At 62.3% G+C, this 16,279-nt stretch overlaps 4 protein-coding genes across 4 annotated transcripts; all 4 read left to right on the top strand.

Annotated features, from left to right (window-relative positions):
* Positions 1-267: 267 nt before the first annotated feature.
* On the top strand, positions 268-7,953 carry LSCM1_02169 (uncharacterized protein; the record flags this gene model as incomplete). Its single annotated transcript, XM_067319756.1, has 1 exon — positions 268-7,953. One exon carries the CDS (start codon positions 268-270, stop codon positions 7,951-7,953), a length of 7,686 nt encoding a protein of 2,561 aa, XP_067175131.1.
* A 1,248-nt stretch (positions 7,954-9,201) lies between these two features.
* LSCM1_02168 (uncharacterized protein) lies at positions 9,202-9,999 on the top strand (the record flags this gene model as incomplete). Its single annotated transcript, XM_067319755.1, has 1 exon — positions 9,202-9,999. One exon carries the CDS (start codon positions 9,202-9,204, stop codon positions 9,997-9,999), a length of 798 nt encoding a protein of 265 aa, XP_067175130.1.
* Positions 10,000-10,883: 884 nt separating this feature from the next.
* On the top strand, positions 10,884-12,458 carry LSCM1_02167 (uncharacterized protein; the record flags this gene model as incomplete). The annotated part of the gene is made up of 1 exon (XM_067319754.1): positions 10,884-12,458. The coding sequence occupies one exon, from the start codon at positions 10,884-10,886 to the stop codon at positions 12,456-12,458; it is 1,575 nt and encodes a 524-aa protein (XP_067175129.1).
* A 2,859-nt stretch (positions 12,459-15,317) lies between these two features.
* On the top strand, positions 15,318-16,217 carry LSCM1_02166 (uncharacterized protein; the record flags this gene model as incomplete). The annotated part of the gene is made up of 1 exon (XM_067319753.1): positions 15,318-16,217. The coding sequence occupies one exon, from the start codon at positions 15,318-15,320 to the stop codon at positions 16,215-16,217; it is 900 nt and encodes a 299-aa protein (XP_067175128.1).
* Positions 16,218-16,279: the final 62 nt, after the last annotated feature.

Here is a 16,279-nt window from a genome sequence, read left to right as displayed (position 1 = left end):
CTCGGACTCGATCACCTCTGTTGAACGCTTACCTTTCCTCTCTGGCCGCTACTGCAGAAGCTTCCCCCTTTTTTCCTGCTTGTCTTTCGTCTCAGGAGCCACACGCACACACAAGCGCACCTCTGCGCCCGCCACCATCGGCGCTCGCGTGTCTGTGAGGCATCCGCACCTTTTCCACGCCCCACTGGAGAAGGGAGACAAAAACGACGCGGAGAAAGAGGCGACGAGGGGAGAGAAGCAGAGGGGAGGGGCCGCCTCGTCGTACGGATGAGCGTGAGTGCCCCTCGGCTGCCGCGTTTGGGCGGCCACCAGCCTGCCCCAACGGGCAACACCTCAACGGCGCCGCCCCTTACTCCACAGTCGCCCGCCCCTTTCTCGCGCGCCGAACCGACGGATGTGTCCCGGGCGCCGGACCGGATGAGCCGACCACGCATTGACGTAGGGTATGATGAGGACGGTGTTCCGCTCGCTTCGCACGGCTCAGGCGACCTCTCCGGTGTCGGCGCAAGTGAGAGCGGAGCGGCGCTGTTGCAGCAGCCGAGGCCCTCTTCAAGACCTCTTGCAGCGCGCCCGTCCTCTAGCGCCCGTGCGGATGCATGGAAGGCGAGCATGAAGGAGGAGGTCCTGCATGGGAAGGCGCCACGGCAGGGTTCCCCAGATGTCGCCGCCGCCGTGCCGCGACAAGACCTCTACAGCACTTTGGCAGAGGAGGATGACATTGTGGTGGACTACGCAGATGAAGAGAGCGCGCAGGCGCGTGAGCTGAGTGACGGCGGGGGTGGCGCCCCACTGACGTACCGCTATTCTGTCATGATGCCGGGCAGCGGCGTCGCCGCGCTCGCTACGCCGCCGGTGCCGGTGCTGGCTGGCTTCCCCGCACCAAAGAGCCCGGTAAGCGCCTCAAGCTCCATCGCTACCGACACGCCACGTTCTATCTTGAGACAGTCTGGCGCCACAAGCAGCAAGACGCTTCGGTCGAGCAGCCGGCGAATCAGCTTCGTCGGGATCTCGCCTCCCCGCCCGAAGGAGCCCCGCGGCGGTCGCGAGGGCGCTGAAGAAAGCGGAAACGAAAGTGACGAGTACGAGTCTGCGGAGCCGTCGCTGCACTACGACACAGACATGCCGCCGTCTTTCGTCACCGCGACCCCTCCGCGGCACGCCCGGAAGGTACACAGCCGCGATGCTTCCTCGTCCGATAATCACCACGACAACCATCAGCAGGGCGAGTGTGGCAGCAACAGAGCCTCGAGCCCGGTGCCAGTGCCGCAGCAATCACGAGCCTCGTCCTCCCTTTCGTCGAAGAGTCCGCGCCCGTCGAGTCGCTCTCCAACTCACTCCCCGCCGCGCGACAGCGGAGGCAGATACACAAATGCGGTGGGGCCGCAACTGCCGGCTGCGGTGACAGCCCCTTCCGCGCCTCCTCCGCCCGAGGAAGAGGGGGATGAAGTTACACTTGATGTGGCGCCGCAGCTCCACACTCGTGCTCCGCCACATCTCCAACGGTGCCCGGAGAAAGTGGACGGCCAGCGTCGCGCAAGAAGCCCTTCGATGGGGGCCAACGGGCGTGATGAGGATGTACTGACCCAGCCGCACCATCGCAGCGACACTGACGGTATGCCGGTTGCCGCCGCCCCGGTCGTGCGGTGCCCGCCTAGGCGACAGCGCTGGCCCTCAGATGCGTACCAAGATGACCCTCCCACCGAGGCAAGCCACGCGCAGCGAGCGCATCGATACCGGCGTGAAAGCCTCGACCCAGAGGACGACATGGGCAGCAGCGGTCACACCGACTCGAGTCCAACAGGCAGCGACGACTCGTCCCCCTCGCACAGCGCCTCGCCCCTGAAAGCGCACCAAGAGGAGCGACAGGCGGCGAACTACCGGCCAGCCTTATCATCGCCCACGTCGTCATCTCATCCAACGCCACCTATCCGCCCCCTTCCGTGTCGAGGTAGCGAAGGTGCCAGCGAGCTCCTGGATGGTAACAGTAGCCGTAGCAGCAGCAGCAGTGGCAGCCAAAGAAGCCTAGAGCAGCCCTCGGCGCCACCGTCGATGACACAGCGAGAGGACGCACATGAGCCGGGTCGAGGCGGCAGGAGCCACGAACAGGATGATGGGTATTTTCCGAGGGGAGTGGAGAAGCCACTCGGCCAGCTATCGGAGATGCGCGCGGCCGGCGCAACGGCGCTCGACCACCGTGACGGTGTGCAAGTGGGTAAGGAAAAGCGAGAGCAGGACAGCTGGACTGCTGAAGCTGTCCCGCCACCGCGTAGAGAAGCAAGCTATGTCCCCTCCGCCGGGTATTCCCCCTCGACCATCACCGACCACAGTTCCGGTCAGAGCATGGCAGACGATCTTTCAGCCGCCGTGAAAGCGGCGGATGCGCAGGAGCCCAGACAGGCGCCTTCTCCGCTGCCATACAAGCACGTCAGCAACGCCAACACACGCACCGGGGCACCAAAGACTCACCAGAGGCAACCTAAGATGCTACCGTCAGCTGTAACAGCTTCAACAGCAGAAGCGCCAGCGAGACGACCGAAGGAGGCGATTTCTGGAACAGCGATCATGGCCGACGAGCCGCAGGTCTACGTCGATCCGCTCCAGCGCGAGCGTCGTCACCGCCACGAGCTCGCACGGCAAGAGTCACTGCCACACCTAGAGCATCATGCACAGAGCGCCGGCGCGGCGAGGGACAGCCCTCATGTAGAAGAGCCGCGGCTGTATCGACGGCACCCGGGGCGCCACGCGCTCCGCCGTGGCCTAGAGAAGCACCAGCTGACCACTTCGGATACAGTGAGCTTGCGCGACGTTATAATGCGCTACGATGTGCCCACGGCCAAAGCACAGCGCGGCACGCCATCCGACCAGTCTGCGGTGGGGCGCATACTGCGCCTCCCTTCTGGCGAGCGGCAGCTTCAGCTCCACCACGGCTTCAACGGTGACGATGATGCTACGCGCGCGCGTACACCCGGCGCGGCCGCCACGGAAACGTCCGTCGCGTCTTCGCTTTCCTCCAGTGGTGGTGTGCCGGCCAACGAGCTTGTCTGGGACGCGCCGACGTCAGCGACCCGCACCGGCAGGAGTGCATCACCCTCCGTTTCCCCGAGAGCCTCCTCGGCGCCAGCGCTTGATACTCCCTACGGGCACAAGGTGTTTCGGAAAAAGTTAGTTGTCGTGGTGCGCCGCAAGAAGAAGGGCGCGGCCCCTTCCGAGAACGATCCTGTGATCCAGATGTCAATGCTGCCTTTCAAGGAGGGAGCTGCAGCGCTACTGAAATCTAGCCCCTCGCCGCAAGCGTCTCCTCAGCAGCAACGGGCGCGCAGTACAGGTGCGCAAGCCGCAGGGACTTCCCCGGCTCTCGTCAAGTTCATCGACCACGTAGAGCGGGGGTGGAGTGCCTCCGTCTCCTCCCGTTGCACCAGTCGCGCATCGCATCGTCACGACCAGACATCGAACGAGATGGCGCTGAGGCGCGACGGGAGCGACGACCACGCCGGTGATGACGAAATCGGAGCGGGAGCCCGCAGACGGTTCCGGCGTGCACTGTCGGTGCTCTCCTCTCGAGCTGCCACTCCGCGCGCATCCATTTCACCGTCTTCGACGAGGGCAACGGTGCGGCCTGACAGCATTCGCTCATACTCGCCGCAATCACGAAACGCTGCGTCGGAGGACCGCGCGCCTTCAGAGTGCCGAACCGGCATCCCTGGCGAGGCGGCAGAGCTCTATAATGGGGCTGCTGCGCGGCGAAGGAGCAGCGGCCGCCGGCGCGGGTCTCGGGCAGCTACCGTCAGCGAGAAGGCAACTTCGGGGGTGAGCGCAACATCGCGAACCCCACTGCGATCTTCCCACGGCGGCCCCCGACACTCCAACGAGGAGTTGCGGCACAGAGCGACGGGCGAGCCTCATCAGAAATGGCGGCGGCGACACAAGCATGAAGACGACACCCTCGGCTCCGTCGAGCACCGGCAACGCTCTCGCTCTGCTGCCGCCATGCCCAGCGAGCCATACCACGCCATTCAGAGTGACGAGTACTACGGCGCTGCGGACATGGCAAAGGATGTGGTGGCGCTGCTTCCTCTGCTGCGACAAGAGCGGATCGGCATAACGCCGATGCCGATTCAGCTCCTTCCGCGGCTGGTGCTGCGATCACAGCTCAGCGTGTCGCCATCCCTGCAGGATAGTCATCATCCACACAGTAACATCAATGCGGGACAGCGCAGCAGCGGTGCGTGGTCGGCCTCCGACGACGAGGCTGAGAAAATCGTGGGCCGAATCACAGAAGGAACGAGTGGTGGACGCCGCTCGCGCTCTCTCCGGCTGCAGTGCAGGAGTGGCACTCAGACCGACACAGAAGCTGGGGAGAGCGTTCCTCGCGGCAGCGCTCGCAGTGGAATGCCGCTCTTGTCGGCGACGCCCGTGCAGCGAATTCCTCCCGCTGGGCTGATCGAAGGGACACAGGACTCGGAGCACCTCGGCAACCTCCTTGCTGCGGCAGGGCAAAGAGGTGACGCTGGCGGGACACCCTCCCCGCTCGCAACAGTAGACGCCACGGTTGGAGAGGACAGCTCCAAGGAAGAGAGGGTACCAACGGATGCGCTGTGCGTAGAGACTTTTCCTCCCGGTGACGGTGCTTCCGTTGTCGAGTCTCCGGCACTCTTTGTAAAGCGGGTAGAGCCGCTGAAAGCGGCAGCACAGCCCGTCACATCCCACATCTCACTTATGTACGGTAGCGGGGGTGACAGCGTATCGAGAGGAGGCGGTGAAGGAGAGGTCTTTGGCGGCGACGCCGTGGCGGCGAGGGCAGCGACTGCTGTCTCTCTGCTTTCAGTGGACGCAGCACATGAGACTGCGAATCTCCCCCAGCGCACCGCCTATCACGTCGGCAACGCAGCACATGCGACCATGCATGCCACTGCACATGTGCCGCTCTTTGTGCCGCCCTTGACTGTCCATAATGTGTCGCAGTTGTCTCACGACTGGCAGTCCACGTTGCGCGAAAGCTCGAGCAAGGCGAAGCGAGACGCGATGGAGAAGTTCCTAATTGCGTCGGCCGAGGCAGGAGCGGCGGCCGCCTCGGCTGCTGTAACTACTGGTGTGAGCCCTTACGGTATGTGCGCCGATGATGGTGGAGAGCCGCACGGCGCTGCTGTGGGTGCTGAGGCGCCCTCCAAGTTGCAACGACGAGCCCAGCCGGCCCAGGCCCGCCAGGGCCTCAGGCGAGAGAAACCACACGGAAATTCTGTCGCCGCAGCTGCCGTTTCCAGCGCGTGGCTCTCTGCGCCCGCCCTCTCGCTTCAACCCGGGCCGCAGTCTTTCGGGGAAGTCGAGTGCAACGCCCAGCAGAGCAGCGGCAGCTCACGCTCGGCGGCGCAGCCGGCGGTGAGGGAGACCTCGCTGCCTGCAGCCGTGGAAACCAAGTCTGCACAGGTAGCAGCGCTGGTACCTGCAGGCAGTGCTTCGATAAGCGGTTCGACCCCTGCCCAGTGCAAAGGCGGCCTGAAGGAGTGTCCCAAGGCGGCTTGCAAGCATCATTGCCAACAGGATCGCTTGGCATCGCCGACGCCTCCTCACCCCAACAGCGATGCTGCTCCACTCGCAGCCGTTTTCGATGTGGCGACTCTCTCCACGGCGGCCGCGGACTCGCCAAGAGAGCGGAACATCGATGCTGAAAAAAGAAGCAAAGCTGGCGTTGCCGATATTTTTTCGCCGCCTCTGTCGACCGCCTCTCGCCTCCAACCCCCAACACCGGCCGAAGAGAAGCAGCGAGCCCGGCGAGACAAGGAGACGGTCAGCTGTTGCAGCAGGCGCCGCTCTCCTTCCTCACGAGGGAAAGCAGCGGTGATAAAAGAGGCTGTCCAGACTGGGACCAACGGTGCGGGTGTCAGCTCTGCGCGGAAGTCGCCGCCTCTCTTTTCCATCGTTGAGCCCATCACAGAGGCACATGAGGCGGCCTCGGCAGAGAGGGCAACGAAGCGGCGTGGTAGTAGTCGACATCGGCAAGACGAGCGCCGCAAGCACTCCAGCCGTCACGGCACCAACGCCTCAAGCCGTCGCTCCCCCTCGTCATCCCCTTCGCAGGCATCGCAGTTGCCGCGCGCCAGGAGAAAGAAAGGCAAGAAGGCAGAAGACAACGGCGACCGCAAGCAAAAGAGGCGGAAGCACGGACACGAGCGTCATGGCCGTCACAGTCGCAGTCGCGCACGCTCGCGGTCGACCCACAGTGGTGATGCCACCGTCTTCGGTATGGACGAAGACAGCGACGTAGACAGCGATTTCACGACATCCATGGAGTTCCAGCTCTCTCGACTGCTGCTGCTGCGCGAGGCAGCGGCGTTAACGGGGCGAACTCACTCCGCGGCTGCCGATGTGTCGAGGCGAGGCGCGCATAGGGAAGACAAAGCAGCGAGAGCGGCCGCGAAAAAGGCGGCTGCAGCGAAGAGAGATAAGCACCACCGCCACCGCAGCCACAGCTCGAAGGCGAAGAAGGCACAGACGCGCTCGAAGAGGGCGGCAAAGCGGCGCAGCACCTCATCTGCAGGGGCCACGGAGTCACTGCCTAGTAACGCTGCGGGGGAGAAGGAGACAGCAGAAAAACGGAAGCGGCATCGGGCGACGCCTCCGCCAAATCTGGAGCCTCTGCCGCCTCCGCCATCACCCCAGCGCTCGCGCGTCTTGCCGGGCTATGAGGCTGCGGCGAGCCGCGCCTTCACCGGTGATGCCGCCGACCCGATCTTTGCGTCGGGCGTGCCGTTTACGGACTCGGACTCCCGATGCCACCGCGACGATTACGCCGCCTCTGCGTCCCCGCGCGTTACCTTCGAAGGTGACGTCCATTCCCGCTCTCACTACCCATCGGCGCGGCCATACGGCGGAGGGTGCAGCATCTACAGCGGCAGTCGAAGCGAGGAGGCGGAGGCGGCCTCCGCACGTCATCGCATGGCCGCCCGCACCGGGTCAGACTGGGAAGCGCCGTACGAACGCTGTCATCCGCGCTCGCGGGGCATCTCACCACGGTGCGGCCAGCGCCTCTATGCAGCATCCGCAACATCGCGATGGGCAGACGCCTTTTGGCGAGCCGACAGACCCCCGTCACGCTTTGCCGCCGCCCCTGAAGGTCCCGCTTTAGGGCATCGCAGCTACAGCAACCCCAGCCGTCCCTCAACCCGCTGGAATGACTACGTTCGAGACGCAGAGCATGGCGCCGCAAGCAGGCCATGGGCCTCTCCGTACACACGCGCGCGCCACTCTCAGTACCTTTCCCAGCGCCGGCGCAGTAGTAGCACTGGCATCACAACTGCACGGGAGCGTGCAGGCGGTGATGATGGCAGTGGGGGAGGCTCGCAAGCTCCGGCACAATTGGCCTCGCGTACCTACTCTGACACCTACACAAGCCGACGCGGAGAGATGGGCCTGTTCGAAGATATCGACGATATCCCCATAAGGCAGTACTTCAACGACAATGGCCAAGGCGACTCCGACGAGCGCGGCTGCGATGCAGGGCACGGCGCCACTTCAGCCTATGAGCGGCGGCGAAGTCGATCAGACATCTCCGACCCTCCTCCTACGGCTCGCCCCTCGCCAGCGGGTGACTATGAACGGAGCCGCGCCGCCGCAGAAAAGCGCCGGGACGACGAGGACGACCTTCTCGTATCCACTCCACTGCACAAGTACACTAAGGAGTGCTGGCGCCGCAACTCCGAAGACTCCGTGCGCCCGCGGCAGTCTCCAAGACCACGCTCACGGACGACGCGACTGCCACCGCCACCCTCGCCGCCGCAAGCCTCAACATCAACATCAGCGGCAGAGACAGGCAGTCTTTTTGCTGCCATCCCGCGCTCCGGTGCGCTGCCGATCGTGACAGAGCATACCGTGACGGACGCACAGACGGCGGAGGACTTTGTGCGTGGAGTAAAAGAGGTCATCACTGCGCTGCAGCAGTACCGTAATTTGGTGTGAGGGGACTAGACGCGGCGGGAGAGACGATAAAGGAGGCACCGGCAGCGTTGCTTGGCTTAGCCTGCTTGTGCGCGTGCTGGCAGAGGCCTGTGCGTAACAGTATGTTAGTGTGCTCCTTTGTTTCGAGGTGCACAAGCACTAGGGGCATCCGTCCTCCACGGTGCATATGTGTCTGTATATATGGGGCGGGGGAGTGCAGGGGTGGGTGGAGGGGTGGGGGGGCTTCACTCCTCTTCCCCTCCCCCCGCCCTTTTGCCTTGGGCACCCATCCTATCCGTCTTGCGGCCTTGTTGCAGTCTTTAGAAGCTATCATGAACCGTAGATGGGCGCAGGTCCTCGAGCTCGTTCGCCTACGTTAGATCCAGTCGGAAGGCGCCACGAGGCTTCTCTTTCTTCTCTTCCCCTCCCCCTGCTTCTCTTGCTTGCTTTCATTGCTCTCGTACCCGTCCTCGCGACACGGAACGCGGAGGCGAAGCGAGGGCGGCGGTGGTGGACTTCTATGTATCGCCGAACGTGTGAGGAAGACGACTGTGCGTGTAACCTCTTCACGCCGCTCCCCCTACTCATCGTGTGTCATTCATCAGTGAGGGAGAGATACTACCGAATGGCGCATCTGCTACCGTTAAATCCCCGACGCAACAACACACACACACGCGCGCGTATGGGCGCCCCGGGGTCGACAAGAACGCGAGGGCGAGGAGGAGTGAGGAGGGGAAGGGAGGGCAGAAACGGACGGAGCGACACTAATTTCTCAGGCGGCGGCGCGCCGGTGCGCAGACCTTCTTCGCCGCTCCCCCTCCCCCCTCCCGCAAGAGGGGGATGCTCAACGCTCCACGATCTATGCGCTTTTGTTACTCTCACACGTTTTTTTTCTTTTCAATAGAGATTCTCTTTACTACTTCGCTCATCTCGGGCCTCGCGACCTCCCCTCTCCCACCTCATTTCTCTCTCGCCCCCTTCGAAGAGGCTCCCACCCCCACCCCAAGCGTCCCTGCATGTGCAAAGGTGATACAGCAGGAAAGGGAAGAGCGCGCACCTCAACGAATACACAGATCGTTCTCTCTCGCCCGCTGTGCTGCTCTTTTCGCTGCCGTCTTCGGCAGCAGCGCCACCGCCGTCGCGGCCCTCTTCCTCTTCCCTCCCCCCACTCCCCGTTTCTCTTCCTTTGTCACACACAGGCACAAGGCACTGCTACTATTACCACCGCCACGAGGAATTAGCGCCTTGGCCGCGTCCGTCGTCGTCATCATGGCGTCCGTCCCCTTCACGGAGGAGGATCTTCATGAGCTTTACACGTGGGTGGATGAGATACCACTCTCGCGGCCGAAGCGAAATATTGCCCGCGACTTCGCTGACGGATGCTCCGTGGCTGAGATACTGAAGTTCTTCTTCCCGAAGTTAGTCGACCTGCACAACTACGTCCCTGCAATGTCACACGCAAAGAAGCTAGACAACTGGAGAACGCTGAATGCGAAGGTGCTGCGTAAGCTGTACTTCGAGGTGCCCCCTGAGGAGGTGGAGGACATCATAGCAGCCGTGCCTGGCGCCATCGAGCGCTTCCTGCGTGCGTTGCGCATGAAAGTTGCGCAGATCAAAGCGCGGCGAGACGAGATGCTGCTGATGGGGGATATGCATGAATACGAGAAGATGCAGTACGCGGACTCGCCACCGCTGCTGCCGCAGACTCGAGAAAACAACCACGCGAAGGATGGTGTAGCCTCTGCCGCCGCCGCTCATCGCGGAAGTGGCCGGCCCTCGTCCTCTGGAGCGCCGGCTGGCCGGGTAGGACCCCCTCAGGGGTCTCCTTCAGCTGGCCAGCAGGCACCCCCAAGGCGACCTCAGCCACAGCGGCAGCCGACGCCGCCGGCGGTGACTGAGGCGGCGGATTTGGTGCAGGCGGTGCGTGAGAAAGACTACACAATTCAGGAGCTGCGCGAGACGGTGGCCATTCTCTCCGAGAAGATTGTGAAGTTAGAGGAGCTGGTGCGTGTGAAGGATGAAAAGCTCAGCCAATACCGCCAGAAGTTCGGTCGTATGCCGACATAGCCGAGGCGACGTGTCCGAGTTCAGAAAGTAGTTCTTGCTTGATAGAGAAGGCGTGCACCGGTAACTTACTGGATGTACATGGATGGCGGTGATGTGAGGCGACGCGTGAGGCGCTCCTGTCTCTACCCTTCCAGTCACAGGCGCGCACCGCCCCTCCTTTCTCCTTTCCTGTTCACCTCCCGTGTACTTGTATAGCTGTACGTTGAACCTTTTTTTCTGCCGCTATCCCCTGCAGCCCGCGTTACCCACCCGCCTCTCCCCCATTCTGCTCCCTCCCGGCTCGGCGTGGGCCTTGCGCCGGCGCTTGACAGGGCGCTCTTTTGCGTTCTTCTCCGTTAAGGTACGGGTATCGCATGTGAGAGCAGTAGACGCACCCGCGCACGTACCATCCGCCGCACTGCCCGCCGCTCACCGCATTTTCTCTTTCCTTCATGCTCCATGTGGGTGCGTTCCAGCCACGAATGCCTTTGCGCCTCTCGCCGATCTCCCTCTTTCTCCTCCCTCTCTTTCCCTTCTCAAAACACACACACACACACACGCGTAATCTCTCAAGGACAACGCTGATAAGTTCCGTCACCTTTTGAGTCGCACACTTTTTCTTTCGCTCTCCCCCCCCTCCCCCCTTTGGCGGTGTTGTTTGTGCAGCATCGCATCCGCTCGCCCTGTCACCCTGGTTGTGCCTTCCCGCACGGTTTTGCGGAATCTCGAAGGCAGTTCGTTGCCCCTCGCTTCTCCTCGTCGTCTTCGCCGCATACGTCCATCGATCGTGTACGTCACGAACAGCAGCAACAGTGGGCCCGAAGCTCAGCGTCTCTCCACCTCCCCCCTCCCCTGCACGCCAACGCAGCCCATTCGCAGTGATTCAACACCTAGTGGTCTCAGCCATGAGCGCTCGTATGCAATTTCCGCTTTCGCAGCGGCGACACACAAACATCGCGGTGGTACGGTACTCCAAGAACGGGGTCAAGCTAGAGATCGCATGCTACAAGAACAAGGTCGTCTCGTACCGCGGTGGCACGGAGAATCGCTTGGATGAGGTGCTGCAGGTCGAGCGCATTTTCTCGAACGTCGCTCGCGGCTACCTCGCTTCCGAGAAGGAGATTCAGACGGTCTTTGGAAGGAATATGACGGAGCAGGAGGCAATCAAGTACATGCTAGACCATGGAGAGCTGCAGGTGGCGCAGCAGGAGCGCACGGCGGAGGTGGATGAAATGTTCAAGGATATCGCCGTCATCATTTCACAGAAGTGCATCAATACGAAGACGCAGTACCCCTTCCCCTCGCCCGTCATAGAGCAGGCACTCCGCTCCATTGGTGCTGCTGTGAAGCTCGATCAACCAGTAAAGAAGCAGGCGCTGGCCCTCATTCACCTGCTCACCGACTCGAACATTATCCCCATTGCTCGGGCGAACATGAAGATTCGCTGCACAACGACGTCCGAGGCGGCTCTCGAGAAGCTGCGTGACTGGTGCCGCGGCAACGACGTGGATGTGGTGGAGAAGGACCCGGGAACGGGCGACCCTAGCTGCAGCGGCGGTGGCGAGGGCAGTGCCGGCTGCTCGCTATTGCTGCTCATGCAGCCAAACCTGTTCCGAGACCTCGACCGCTTTGTCAAGCAGGAGCTGCCCCCTGGTAGTACAATCCACATGGTGGACGCCGCTGTGACGGAGGTTAGTGATTCGGATGCTCTCCTCGATGCCAACGCCGTCTCGAATGCTAACGCGCAACGAGGACGTACAGAGGAGGAGGCGGTCATGGGCGACTCGAGGCGCGCTGCAGCCACACTATCCTCGCCTGCTGGTGGGTTTAACGGTGGTCGCAGCGATGGTCGCAGTGGCGGCACGGGAGTGAGCAGCAGCGTCGGGTTGAACGCGGAGGGCACCTCCAGCGAAAAGCGCCAGAGCGATGGCGAGGGCAAGCGGGGCCGAGCCACCAAGGTGAAGGGCGCCGCGCGACGCAGCCACCGAGGTCAGCAGAGTGGTAACAGCGATGATGAGCCGCTCATCAACGGTAGGCGCCGCGTTGGGCCGGGTGGCGCAGCTGCTGGGGGCGATATCGTGGCCGAGTTGCAGAGGCTTGGCATAGGCCCCTCATATGACCTCAAAGACGACAGGGGCGATGATGGGGCCCGCGGCCGCCGCGGAAAAACCACGAAAGGTAAGAAGAGCGCCAACAGCCCTGGCGGGGGTGCAGTAGCGGTGGATGACAGTGACGACGACTGCGCAAAGGGAAAGAAGGCGAAGAAAAACACAAAGAGCAAGAAGGCGGCGGCCGCCGCGGCGAGAGCGGAGTCAGTGGGGAAGGGGGCCTCCAGCGACAGCGACGAGGAACTCATTTGCAACCGAAAGCAGCGCGCCAAGAAGCAGCACGAGGCGCACGCGCAGCAGGGAGGTATCGACTGGGATGCGGAGGACTTGGACTACGGCGAGGACGAGGAGGCAGAGGAGCCGGTGAACTAACGTTTGTTTACCAGTCACCGAGCTACGCGCCACGCTGCTTTACAGCTTGTCTGGTCGGCGTAGGTGCGCTGTCTGTTATGCTCCTCCACTCCTTCGTTGGCCCTGTGTGTTCTCGAATCGCTAGGGCACACGTGGCTGCCTGCTGCTATTTGTTGCCAAAGTTGTCGCGCGGTACGGCTGACCTCTGCCTGTTGGGGGAAGGTGAGAGCGAAGCTGAAGGCCCTCTGCGATCTTCTCTCCTTCCCCATCTGTTCTGCTCAGCTTTGCCGGAGCGCTGCCGCGCCATCGAGGCAAGAACTGCAGAGTTTATAACGCTGCCTCTAGAGGGCGCGTCATGAAAGAAGCCGAGGAAAGACTAGGGCAGCATCGGTAGCTATGTTGGAGTGACATGTGCATGCATGTGGGCGGAAGAGGGGCTAAGGGGAGGGGGAGGCACAGATTTGATGCTTGCGGTGTAACTCGAGAGGTTTCTTGTGTGCGTGCGTTTGAGCCGCTCTTTTTCCTCTCTCCTCCCACTCATCGACGAGGGTGCAGTACCCCCGTAGGCCCAGAGGCTCTCGGGTCGCGGCCTCTTTCGGTGACTCACTCGCCGTTCCGCCCTCCCCCCTTCTCTGCCCCTCATTCTCCGCACATTAGCGGCAGAAATACCCGCACCGATCACACAGATGCCTTGACTGGTGAGCGCGACGGCGAACGTGTAACATAAGAGGAAAGAAGGAAGAGCGACGTTGGCACGCGGAACGGAAAGCAAGACGGGTGCGCGGGGCGCGCGGCATGGAGCGCATCTCTTTTCTCCTTCCGTGTTCTTAGTCTGAGTCTACCCCCCCTCTTCCTCCGTACCCGCTTTACTGCCAATGGTAATATGGCGCTCATCCAACACTTACTCCCCCCTTCCTATCTCCTTCATCTTCACGCCCTCTCTCCCCCCGGCCAGCTCTAAGTGGTGTTGGCCGATAGACCAGCGGCCCGAGAAGATACTTGAAGATCGCCGGTGCTGCTCGGTAGGGCAGCTGTGCATGAGTCTAATCCCCTTCTGTTGGTGCGGCACACGTGAAAAGCAGTCTCGCTCCACGCATTCCGGCTTGCCTCTCTCTGTCTAACTCTTTCCGTTTTGCTGCCGACCTTCGCACTCGATCCACACCCTCGTCGCCTTTCCACCTGTACGGACGCCTGTCGCTGCTGCGGCAGCGCGGCATCCTGTCTCACTTTCGTCCGCAGCAGAGGCGACAAGCAGTGCTTTGGCCGTCATGGACTCGGCTTCCTGTCCCGAGGAGGCGGGCCAGCGAGCCTCAGAGCACAAGCGCAATCTTCCAGCTTCTGCGATAGACGCGCTGGGATCACCTTCGCGAGCCCTCCCACGTCAGCCACCAACTCCGTAACTTGTGGTTGCGGATGCCACGTCGAGCGGAAAAACTGCTGCCGGGTGGAGCACCGCGCATCACCGTTTCGCCGTCGCTCAGTGGCGCAGTGACTGCTTTCACTTCCCCTTTCAGCCTCCACCGGCCGCAACGCACCCACGCTGGTCCGCGCCGAAAAGGTAGGCATGGGGGAGTGGGGTGCTACAGCGGCGGATGCGGCCCAGGCCCAGGCGGCTGTGGCAGCACACTACATACCACCTCGCTCATGGAAAGTCCTCCGCAACGTCGATGGTAGCGGCGCGTCGAGGGCCATCTCGCTTTCAACGATGAAGGGGGCGGTGGTGCAGTCAGTCGTCATCCTGCCCGGCTTTCTGACTCCACCACAGATGTTGCAGCTGGAAAGGTGGAACGTCCCTGTTGGGAGGGGTGCTCAATGTGCTCCACGGATGAGCTCGAGGGGCTTGCAAAGCAGCTCAAGTCGTCAACGACTACCTCGAAGTACCGCCGGGTGCTTGTCCTACTATCAGAACCCGCCCTCTCGCTGTTACCAGCACCGCCGGCCATGGCCACCAACTGCGGCGCCACTGCGCCTGCCGCCCACGCCCACCATCGCGCGTGCACTTCGGGCGCGTATTTCTCTTTTCCATCTTCGCGCCTTTGCACATTGGTGGGAGGGCTTTCGAGCCGCAGACATATTCTGTCAGCTCAGTCATCTCCTTAGCCTCTGCGTCTCCTCTCTACCTATCGCCGCCGCTGCCACTTCCAGTGGCGCCCCCCCCTGGAGGCGTCTTCATCCTCGTACGGGTACTCGTACACCTCGCGCAGTAAAGGTAGCAGGACGCCGACAGTGTTGCCAAGGCTGCACACGCCGAAGATGGCAGCGCTGGGCTGTCGCTTCTCCCCTCTATGCTGGATGGACGACCTCCTGCACTACGAGGCGCATCACTTTGGTGCTGTGAAGCACTTAGATGCACGTGATCGTCGTCCATCTACTGGCTTTCCGTCCTCTACATCGACTCGCGTGATTGTGTGTGTGTGTGTGCAGTTCAGCACCGGCCGACGCGGCCTTTCTGTCTCTTCACGGAGCACGCCGCGTCTCTGTCGCTGCGGCTATCGCCGCCTATCGCAGAGATGAACAGGCGACAGCAACTTCAGGCAGGGGCCTTCTCTCCTCCGTAAAGGGGGAAAGGCGTGACAGGGACGCTGGCAAGAGTCCTGGCGACTCGTCTGAGGCAGAGAGGGGTTGCAGCACATCAGGACGCGCTTGACGGCAGTGGCGCGGCGTGATGAGATGCGCTGGAAGACACCTCGCGGCGGTATCAGCCCCATCTTGTTGCGAAGTTGGCCCCCACACAACCTATGCCGTCTCGCGCCCAGGCTGCTGCTCGGCCCCGATGCGGTGGTGCCGATCTCGCTGGTGAACAGAAGCTTGTTCGCTGGTTTCTTTGGCGCTACGCAGGTGTAGTACCGCACCGATCTGGCAGCCGTCTGCATCGACTTGATGAGCCAGAGCGAGTGCCGTTTTGCTCTGGGCACACTCCAGCGCTCACTTTCGCGTGTGCTTGGCTTGCTGCTGATCTTCACAGAATCCGATCTTCTCGCGCCGCTCCCCCCTCCCTTTCTTTTTGGATGTGTGGCTGTCTCCGATAGAGCTTTTCACGTTAGCAGCAATGTGAAAGGGGCTGGATGGCAAGCGACATACACGTGGTATGAGGCTGGATTCCTCGAGCGCAGATACGCGCTCAAAGCAGGCACACAACACATGCGGGGAAGGGGGGCTGGTAGTTACATCTTGCGGTCGCATCAGCCGAGGAGCTGCCGCTCTGGGTATGAGTGGGTGGCGGGGCGGGAGGGGGAGGGAAGGGCACCCTTCTTGTCCTTCCCACCCCACGAGCCTCCCTTCCCCCTCCTCTCCGCACTGCCCCTCTTTCCGAGTCATCGCCGGGGGAAGAGGAGAGGGGAAGGGGTCACTCTCACTCTCTACCCTTTTCCTCAATCCGAGACGCACACGTCGAGACTGCCCCCTTCATCACCACCGTGTGGCCTTCGCCACTCGTTTCTCCTCTTTCCCTCTCCTTTTCGAGGGCGCACCATCTCGGCAGGCACGCGAGTGGCCCCTTTCGCGTACTTCTCCGTCTTGTTGCGCCCCGGTCGGCATCCGCACCGCATGACTCATCTCCCCTCGTCTGTGTCTCTCCCTCTCCGTGACGGAGCTAGATACAGCGAAACCGATACAGTGGCTTCCAATGCAGCTCGATTCAGACATGTAGGTGTATGTAGCGATGGTGTACCGCAAAGAACCGTCGAACGCTTTTCTTCTGCCGCTTTGCCTTTGTTTGGCTCTCGGATGTCAGTCTTGCCAGTGCTGTCCTGTAGCTGTGGCTTCCAAGTCGGCACGTAGAGGGACTTCAGGGCACAGCAGCCGCGCGCACTTCCGCTCGCTCTCTCTGAATCCACTCTCTT

The sequence above is a fragment of the Leishmania martiniquensis genome, chromosome 34, assembly GCF_017916325.1.
Source record: "Leishmania martiniquensis isolate LSCM1 chromosome 34, whole genome shotgun sequence".
NCBI classification, from domain to species: Eukaryota; Euglenozoa; class Kinetoplastea; order Trypanosomatida; family Trypanosomatidae; genus Leishmania; species Leishmania martiniquensis.
The sequence above is the reverse complement of the archived record's forward strand: the minus strand, read 5'-3'. Positions and strand labels throughout refer to the sequence as shown.